Source organism: Glossina fuscipes, unplaced genomic scaffold (genome assembly GCF_014805625.2).
Source record: "Glossina fuscipes isolate IAEA_lab_2018 unplaced genomic scaffold, Yale_Gfus_2 1, whole genome shotgun sequence".
Taxonomy (NCBI): domain Eukaryota; kingdom Metazoa; phylum Arthropoda; class Insecta; order Diptera; family Glossinidae; genus Glossina; species Glossina fuscipes.
Genome location: NW_023998415.1, coordinates 38,512,973 through 38,522,413, shown reverse-complemented (window position 1 = coordinate 38,522,413; position 9,441 = coordinate 38,512,973). Strand labels below are relative to the sequence as shown.

The 9,441-nt window shown below is 31.3% G+C and overlaps 2 protein-coding genes across 7 annotated transcripts; one reads left to right on the top strand and one right to left on the bottom strand.

Annotated features, from left to right (window-relative positions):
• Positions 1-1,666: 1,666 nt before the first annotated feature.
• LOC119631843 lies at positions 1,667-3,745 on the bottom strand. Of its 6 annotated transcripts, XM_038024372.1 has the most exons (5): positions 3,323-3,666; positions 2,652-2,679; positions 2,573-2,594; positions 2,191-2,498; positions 1,667-2,137 (listed from the first exon to the last, which is right to left on the bottom strand). In XM_038024372.1, exons 1-5 carry the CDS (start codon positions 3,393-3,395, stop codon positions 2,020-2,022), a joined length of 549 nt encoding a protein of 182 aa, XP_037880300.1. In that variant the 5' UTR covers positions 3,396-3,666; the 3' UTR covers positions 1,667-2,019. The 6 variants fall into 6 exon arrangements, with proteins under 6 accessions (XP_037880300.1, XP_037880299.1, XP_037880298.1 ...); XM_038024371.1 differs by lacking the exon at positions 3,323-3,666 and adding an exon at positions 3,706-3,745 and having other exon boundaries at positions 2,573-2,854; XM_038024370.1 differs by lacking the exon at positions 3,323-3,666 and adding an exon at positions 3,700-3,729 and having other exon boundaries at positions 2,573-2,854.
• A 367-nt stretch (positions 3,746-4,112) lies between these two features.
• Positions 4,113-6,896, top strand: LOC119631687 (protein Exd1 homolog). Its single transcript, XM_038024118.1, has 3 exons — positions 4,113-4,294; positions 5,463-6,278; positions 6,438-6,896. Exons 2-3 carry the CDS (start codon positions 5,481-5,483, stop codon positions 6,702-6,704), a joined length of 1,065 nt encoding a protein of 354 aa, XP_037880046.1. The 5' UTR covers positions 4,113-4,294; positions 5,463-5,480; the 3' UTR covers positions 6,705-6,896.
• Positions 6,897-9,441: the final 2,545 nt, after the last annotated feature.

Here is a 9,441-nt window from a genome sequence, read left to right as displayed (position 1 = left end):
TAACGAACAAAATGGAAATATCAAATTCTATAAAAAAAAAGACTCGTTAATAGCGAATAAGAAACAAAAGCTTTTGGATGCCACATTTTATATGTCCCCTCTTTGGAAATGATGGCGAAGGTGATTAGGGCCTCGATCACGTCGATGACGTCAGTATCGAAACCATTGACATTCAGGTCCTCATCATGAAACCATAGAAATTTTATGTTAACGAATGGCAGAAAAAAAGGACACGCCATAGGTGCGCATATTACATCGGTCTTGTCAATGACCATGAGCAGTGGCGACAATTCATTGAAAATCGGTGATTGGGGTCATGAGCATTTGTATCGTTTGTCTGGGAAACATCCACGGAATCGAAAGTTCAACTCGTAGAGCTTGTTAAACAAATTATACTTTACGGTATGGAATATAATGCCTAAGCCGATGCTTGTGATTTATTGATAGAGATGGATCGTTTGCATTTGTTGCAAAATTCCACAGGTGAATATGCCTATTCAACGTTTTGCTTCAAATTGCAGTCATCTTATCCATATGTAGCCGGATATTTAGAAATTGCTCTGCGATTATGGCTTAAGTTTGGCTTAGCAACAAAATGGGAGATAAAATTATTGAAATATTTAGGAAGCCTAAGGATGGGTGGATTTATTCACCATTCAGACAGAGTTGATGTTTATCCTAGCACAACAACAGCAATTCTTTTTACACATAGAAGTCATTTTCGGATTACAATGACCTCATGGAACTTATATCAAATGCCAAATTAAGTAAACATTTCATAAATGTGGAGCACGGATTGGATATAATTGAACTGAAAATTCCGGGAGATATGCATAAATTCCATTTGGATAACGTTCGCAATCGTTTTGCACCTATGCAGGTAAGTAGTTATATATGCTCAAGATGAGCAAGAAGAAATTCGCGAACATTTTGATTAGCCATATAAATAATCGAAAAATTACTGCTGTCCGTTTCTTCATAATTGCAGCCATTTTTCAAACTGTTGTGATGAGATGAGCTACATTTTTCAAAATCTTTTTTTAGGTTTTTAGGCAAAGAGAATCTGGCCGCTAGCTTTGTTACCGGTTTTGTTAATGATGCCTTTGCTTTAGAAAAACTGCCCTCGAAAGATGACAATAAATGGCTTTATAAAAATGAAGAACATGGTATTTTGTCGACTATAGCTTCTCTTGAATGTTGATTGCGGCTTGACAATGAGGTTATGAATCCTATCGCGGTTGCTGAACTAAATACCACCCTAGTTTCTTTTTTTCATCTGAAGAATTAAATATATTGGGACGCTTTTATTACTTACTATATTGCTTAGTACCGGCTATATAAGCTCGTATGATGAAGAATGTAATCAACTACAACTATTGACATTCTGGGTTTTATTAACGATGAGTGAAAAAGAGCTGAATTGGTTACCAATGAGTACGTCTCATTAATTCAACTTATGGAAGGTTTTATCGTATTAAAGGAAAATCTCCAGTATATAAAGTAAACGCAACAACAATAAATAATGTACTTATTAAAGCTGAAATGGTTGGGGTTAGATATAGATAGGTTCCCGTGAAAATTTTCCGCGTTTCGTTTCTTATTTGTAATCTTCGCTAGATATCTCACGTTTTGCACATTAGAACAGTAGAGTTAATAATTTTGCACTAGTCATTTTCGGGTTCTTTCCTTCGTAATAACGGAAAGCTTTTCGACATAAATGAGTTTCCAATCCATGCGGTACACTATATTAAATTTTAAGATTTAAAAGAAACGATTTTCGCGGTCGCAACGGTTTGTTTCATTGTTCATTTTAATTTTTCAAAAAAATTAGTAAATTGTATGTAAGCATATATTTAGTTTTTTTTTTTTTTTTTTGATCTTTGGTTGTGAATTTACTAACTAGTCAACTACAGCCGATTTCCAAATTTTCATGTCTTCAAAAATTAGCACACACTACATAATTTGACTAAAGCCCTTTCAATATTAGGACTAGATAAAATTATCAATTTTTCAACATAATTAACGATATAAGCTTAATTGAGCATTTAGTTCATGTTCATCGATTTCCTTCATATTTAATTCGGCCTCTTGCTTTTTTAATAATTCGAAAATAGCGGCCAATTGTTCACGTTCAATTCTAAAGGAATAATTCATAATTAATTAATCAAAATTACTAAACCGCATAATTACCTTCTTTCTTCGGCCAATTGATCCGTTGTCAGCTTTGCTTCCATTTCTTTAAGTCTTCGTGACTTGAGTTTACCTACCAAACCGTCAACATTTAAAACCGCAGTTTCCTCATCTTCAGTATCGGCATAAGAATAATTCGTTGGCGTCTCATCTTCAGCTGCTCCAATATTTTTATTTTGTATATGTAGACGCCTTTGTATTTCGTATTTAAGCGCTGTTGAGGCAGCTATTGTGTTATTATCATCCATTAAATTATCCAAATCAGTTGTTTGTTCTTCTTGGCCTAAAACTTCTCTCAATTGTTTTTTCTGAGTTATTTGAGATTGATGCAAAAAATTATTGGTATTTTTGATATTCCTCGTTATCCTTCAAATCAACTTACGCTTTCATTTTTTAGTAAATTACTGCAATAAAATGCTATAATTATTGCCAGAAATGCTGTAACCATACTAATTACATACATGTCGGGGACGCCATCAAATATGGAATCTGTTGTTGAATATTTATACATAATTTTAATGTTGTTGGTCTATTTTGACGACCTTTTTCTCGTTTATATATATTATAATAAAATGTTCTTTAATCCCTTTTTTTCGTAGGAAAAGATGGGGAGACCGATTTGCCAGTTTACAACGAAAATATGTAAATCTTTCTATAGTTAATGCTTTGACAATTCAAAAAAAGAAATTAATTACAGATTTTTATTAAATGCGGAAAATATACGGAGCGCATAGAAATGCACCCAATTGCGGAACAATAGCAAATTTGTTATTTCTATAGTCACTTCTGAATACGTTGTCCTTGTGTATCAAGGCGAGTTAACAAATTTTTTCATTTTATTTGACGGATAGGCCAATGAAGTATTAAATTTTTGTCATAAAAAATAGCAAACTAAGTATAGAAGTCCAGAGAATCAATTGGATTTTGAAACGACTACTGGCATTTGCGAGATTAATTATAAATTTTATTTACTTTACTAAAAGGGTAAAAAGAGTGAATATAGTTTTTGCCGGTATTTTCAAGGTAATTTCTATTCATCAATATTCATCTCAACCATACCAAAAATGCAACTTAAATACACGGTTTAGTTTAGCTTATTAATTATTAACGATAATTATTAGGAATAACATACATATTACTCTAGTCTCTTGCGACGCAGTTACAAATAACAATAATATATGAATGTCGATATGCGGGATAACCATGTTGTACAGTATAAGACCGAGACAAGGATGTAGACGCAATCATAAATAATATATCATAAATTATAAATTATAGAAGATTTTCATGGCCACTTCTACTTTTTAGGCACAACAAAGTGATCAGAAAACATGGATAGAAAACGTATTTATTTTTTTATATTTTAGTTATTACTCTTCCGAAGTAAAGTAGATACGATATTGGGCTGACACAATGAGGCGTTGTTCGTATTTTCGAGTTCAACTTTGCCAAATTTTTACAAAATTTTATTGGAATTGATAAATCATATTGTTTTGCATGTATACATACAATTACCGCAAAAAAGAAAAAAAATGAGCGTTTCTTTTAAATATTAAATTTATTTATTTAATTTGTATAAATCTTACACTAATACACATTTTTTTTATATTATGTGATTTGCAATTTTGATTTATACCATTTCTTTTATAAGAAATGGAGAATAATCGAAAAAGAACATTTATCTAAACGTTGAAATTGTTCTATTAGAAAGTTATAAAGAGTAATTTCCAAATTACAGTTCATTTAATTTACAAAAAAAAGGCTCTCGATTATAACATTAAATTTAAGCACATTATGAAGATTGAAAAAATTATGATTGTTAATTTATGAATTTGTTGTTTACGTTTACGTTAATTTCTTTATATTTGGTTCTAAAACCATATGGTTACGTTTACATTTTCCTGTAAAACAATATGGTAGCGCGGCTGACTTGGGAGTTTTTATCCTCATTGTCTCAGCCCCCATAATATGCTGTGCTTTGTTTTATTTTTTATTATATTTAGTTGTTTGGAAAAGGTGGCAAGCGGGCGCAAATGTTTCGTATTTTCGTAAACATTTTCCGTAAAAACACTACGCCGCCACGTTTTGTTGCAATATTTACGAGGTTTTGTTAAACTTTATAGTATTTTTTTTTTTTTGTTTTAATATTATTCACGAGTCTTCATGCTGTCGTTGGGCGTGTTACTCAATTGAAATAAAGAAATAAAGAAAAGAGTCAAACATAACCTAGAAAGAAAAAAAATCAAAAAATTTAGTAAAAAAGCATCATTATTTCATCATCACGTGAAATGATGAATATCAGCAATGGATTTCTATATAGTAACTGGGTTATGGATCTAAATTTAAGTTAAAAGATCCAATCCATATCAAATACAAACAAAAAAAAAAAAAAAAAAAAAATAATAATATTACTTACTAATTTATAAATTCCAAGAAGTCCAAGGTATCATTTCTGTTTGGTTTGCAGTTTCAAAAGACTGCACTTTACATATGAAAGAGTTCTGTAAATAAATGTTGTTTGTATATTAATATAGATTGCCTTCAATCATGTACATGTACATTTTTGGAATGAATTTGTCTTACGTTTGTGAACTCTTGAACGTATTCTTTTTTGTAGAAATTACCTTTACGGAGATTTAACAAATCAAATATTTTGCACTGTTTGTGCAATGTCCAAGAAACAGTTGAGTGAAGTGAGTGACCCCTTAACATGGTGCCAAATTTTTACTCGCGATATTGCGAATTACAAATTGCTAAACAATAAACGCAGAGACTTTGAGACGGATTAATTTATAATTTAAAAGCAAATTATTGATGAAGTACAGTACATGCTTTACATTAGAGATTCTGTAGGTCAATTATTCATTGCTGTATATAACTGATGGTTGAAGTTTGCTTACTGTAAGACCATGCAGATGTTTAGGGCTTTTCCTCGTGTTTCTCTTTTTTTCGTGTTAAGTTTGTTTGTTTGTTTGAATTTGATAGGGATTGGACCTTTTAAGTTAAATTTAGATCCATAATCCAGAAACTTTATAGAAATCCATTGATGATATTCAAAATTTCACGTGATGATGAAATATTGATGCTTTTTTACTAAGATTTTTTTAAATTTTTTGCTTTCTAGGTTATGTTTGACTCTTTCCTTTATTTCTTTATTTCAATTGAGTAACACGCTGAAGTTGGTTGTGTACACCCCAACGACAGCATGAAGACTCTTTTCGTGTTAAGAAGAAATTTATCATAACAACGAATTAAATGAATTTCTGTTTCAGGACAAAGCCTGGCATAAAATGTGTTCATCCATGAAAAAATTGCATTTATTGCAAAAGGGGCAAATGCTTCGCATAGAAACTAATAATGAGATTTTAGAGGGGAAGTTGAAAAGTATGGACGAGAAACGGTTACGTCTTCAACTAGAAAATGTTCGGGATATAAAGAGAAATTTTACTTATAATACTCCACAAAGACTGTTTTACGATGAAATGATTGACATTCAAATTATAATTAAGAAAGGGTCCGATGACGCTAAAGTTAATAGCGAAAATATCGGAACAGGTAATTCGAGTAAAACTGAAGTTGAAGATAACGCCCACAAATCGATGGAACCTATTAGTAACGACGCGGCTGTTAATTCAGTTCTTGATACCGATCGTGCCGGATTGAAACTATCCCACACACGATTGCGTGATCCGTTACATATTACGCAAGCTGATCAGAAATATCATAAAGCTTTAGTTGATATTAAACATCAATCGATGGTAGGAGTTGTCATTGTACCTCAACTTGCAATTGGAAATCGCAAAGCGTCAATTTTGGTTGTCGCCACTTCAAAAAATGTGTACATTTTTGATATTCCAACTAGAGAGAACGCTTTCTGCGATTTTGCTTCGACTTTGGAATCAGAATGGCCACGTAAAGCTTTGCACAATAGTCACAAGCAATTAGAAAATTTTAAACAGTTTAAATTGGCGGGAGTTTTTGATACTTTTGTTGCCTACTGTTTAACAACAGGTAAAAAGACACCGGAAAGCTTTGAAGAGATAGTACAAGAGACACTAAATGTGCCACTAACGTATTTCGAGTCCGGGGTATGTAAAAAAGTAACTACTATATGCATATATATGCTTATATATATATATATAAATATATATATATATATATAAATATAAATATATATATGTATATATTCTCTGTTTATATAAATGTGTGTAGAAATATATTTTGATCTGGATCTGACTGCTTTTCAGAAATCCCCTCAACCAGTTCAGCATCACTTAACTAAGGAATGGCGCTCCGCAGTTGCTAAAAAAGCTTTAATGCAATTGAAACTTGCTGAGTACCTATTACATGAGCAAATGTTGGCGCAATTCTACCGACAATGCGATGAATATTCGCATACGTTTTCTAATAACGATAACGCAGTTGAAGTACAGCAGTTGTTAGCAACAAAGAGGGCCGGACTTGAGCATATAAAACTGAATGATGATTGGAAAGCTAGTCTTGAGCCAAAATAGCTGTAACTTAAGTTTTATTCGCATTTATTATTTAGAAAAATTATATTCGGTTTGGATCAATTTTTTGTCTATGTTTAGCATTAGCTCGTAAAAAGGAAAGCGTTCGATCGATTTTAGTTGTAATAGAAAAATATTTAGTTTAAAATGAGTAAAATTATCAATTTCTATTTTGTTTGTTAAAAAGATCATTGAATAAAAAGTTCCCACAATGTTAATATATGTAAAATGTGTAGAGTTCTTCGCAAACTTTTCGGCATTATTATCCATAAATGTTAATAAAAGCTATAGAATGCTTGGGCAATGCAACATTCTACATGTTATTTATAATAATAATAAAAATAATTTTATAAGTTAGCCTAAAAGTAGAACGCGATAATTTTTTTTTTTTATTATCAAATTAAACAAAACAGTAGTTAAATTTTCTGCTAATTTACGGAACGAACGTAATACTCTACGCTATTTACAGAGCGAACGTAATACTCTATGCTAATTTGCAAAGCTGTAGGCAAAAGTCCGCCAATTTTATATTTTTTATTACTTGGTAACGGTATGTGTCCAAACTAGAAAACTAGTTACGACAACGGAGCGTTAGCAACGCAAACAAAGAATTGATTGTGTGAGGACTACTTTTTGAAGATTTAACAGACTGAATGGCATTACCATTTAAGGTGTTAGTTGGGCATTTAACCATTTAATAGGGAATTTAGAGAGGACTTTTGTTTAATTTGATAATCAAAAATTATGGCGGTCGACTTTTAGGCTAACTTGTAAAATTAAATAAATTTAGTTCGCGTATTTTCCATCCATCCAACATCTAGAGGAGATAATACAAAAACGCCTGTTTTTCACAAGAGAAAAACGATTTTTAAAGAAAGACTAGTTAGCCAATTTTGACAATTTATCAATATGGCATGAAAAATTGACGGCTTTGCATTTAAAAATCTGTTTTGACGACGGCTTTGTGCTTTTTTGGCCTGTTATTTCACAGAATTTTGTCGGCAAAGTTCGTTATTTGGTCTGTCATTTAACAGCATTGAACCCCTTTTGTCGGTAAAGCTGGGAATTTAACATAACTGATTGGCGTTGCCATTTAAGTTGTTAAGTTGGACTTTTAACCATTTATTTATTAAAAGCGACTCTGTGCTTTGCCTTTCAACAGGGAATTTAGCGACGACTTTGTTTAAAAATTATTACGGTTTAATTCTAAGCTAACTTATAAAATTTTTATTATTATTGTTATTATTATAAATTTTTGCCAAAGAATAAATTTTTTTCTCTTAAAGCGCTAGCAAAAAAAAAAAACCTCTACCGCACTTGAGATTTGAACCCACGACATTGAGTTCATAACTTGTAAAATTAAATAAGTTCGCGTACTTTCCAAAACACTATATATACATCTAGAGGTAATGATAGAAGAGGAGATGATGGAAGAGCAAAAGCGACCAAGCCAAGGAAGAAGAAGAATCGGAAACAATCAGGAAAACATTAAAAAGAATAATAATTTCTTTTATATATATTTTTATATATATTAATAAAGTATTTTAAATGTATAATAAAGCTATTATATAAATAAAGCTATTTATTTTATTTATATTTAAATATAAATTATATAAATTAATATACAGCAATAGGAAAGGCCAGTTTGATTTTCCCAATGACAAATCAAAGCGTTTGAAAAAGTATTTGTTGCTGTAAGCTCCAACTAGAGGATGGATTATTTAAAATTAAATTTTGGATTTAATGACAACAAGTGCTTTTTACGAAATTTTTGGACATTTAAAGTCGAATACCCAGTTTGGTTGGATTCATCATTAAGAGCCATTAGTCTTTTTCTGGTTGCGGTTGTTCTAAACTTGGATTCCATACTTTTATTCAATATCCGAGCTTTTATATCTTTTAATTCAGTTTCATAATCCGTTTCCTGCAAATCATCATGAAATTCTCTTAGAATATTTTGTATGGATATTTTGCTCTCTTCCGATATGGAGATTTTTTTACCATTCGCTGTTTGAAAACCTGCAGAAATAAAAAAAAATATTATAAAAATTAGCATCAAAAAAGTGTGAGGAATATCAATGGCATACCTTGGATTATCTGCTTATTTACTTGGAACTTAGATATATTGAGAAAGTTATTGATCTTCTCGTTTTGATCTAAGATTATGGAGGCAAATATGTCATTGTCATCGTCATCCCAATTTTCACTTATGGTTGGTTGTGTACACAGAAAAAGTCCTTATTAAAAAGTTTGTAAAAAAGTTGCCCATAAAAAGTACAAACGTCTGTCTATTTCGTTACTCGTAATACTTTTTTAAAATGTATTCCTTTTCTCGGAAGCAAAAGAAGTGAAAAGTAAGAAGTAAGCAAGATCAGAAACAAAAACCTTTTTTGGGAGGCGCTTATGTGAAAAGCTCGCATAACAAAATTTATTTGCTTCCAAGCGTAACCGTTTCATCTCAAAAGTCTCGTTTACCTTAGCTAAACCACAACAAATTTGAAATGTTATAGTCGGAGTAGTCTTTTCATTAAATACCCTACCTATCGGTGTGCCTAAAATAATACTTCGCCGGAAAATATCAATAATTGTACCTTGTTGCTATGTGAAGCATTGCTTGCAATCAAAATTCTTAGTATTAAACTTTATATATACATACACATTAGTTTGGGGAAAAAGAAATCCATTATTTTTTCGGTAGATGGCTGCACTGAGAGATTTCTCGTAAAGTATCGATCAAACA

Bases quoted from the DNA above. Each gene is read 5' to 3' on its own strand.
- LOC119631843 (XM_038024368.1), bottom strand. From the start codon at position 3,395: ATGGTTATCCCGCATATCGACATTCATATATTATTGTTATTTGTAACT. The intron at 2,499-2,572 runs GTAAGTTGATTT...CAAATAACTCAG, and splicing joins ATTTACTAAAAAATGAAAGC to AAAAAACAATTGAGAGAAGT. The intron at 2,138-2,190 runs GTAATTATGCGG...TTATTCCTTTAG, and splicing joins CAATTGGCCGAAGAAAGAAG to AATTGAACGTGAACAATTGG.
- LOC119631687 (XM_038024118.1), top strand. From the start codon at position 5,481: ATGTGTTCATCCATGAAAAAATTGCATTTATTGCAAAAGGGGCAAATG. The intron at 6,279-6,437 runs GTATGTAAAAAA...ACTGCTTTTCAG, and splicing joins TAACGTATTTCGAGTCCGGG to AAATCCCCTCAACCAGTTCA.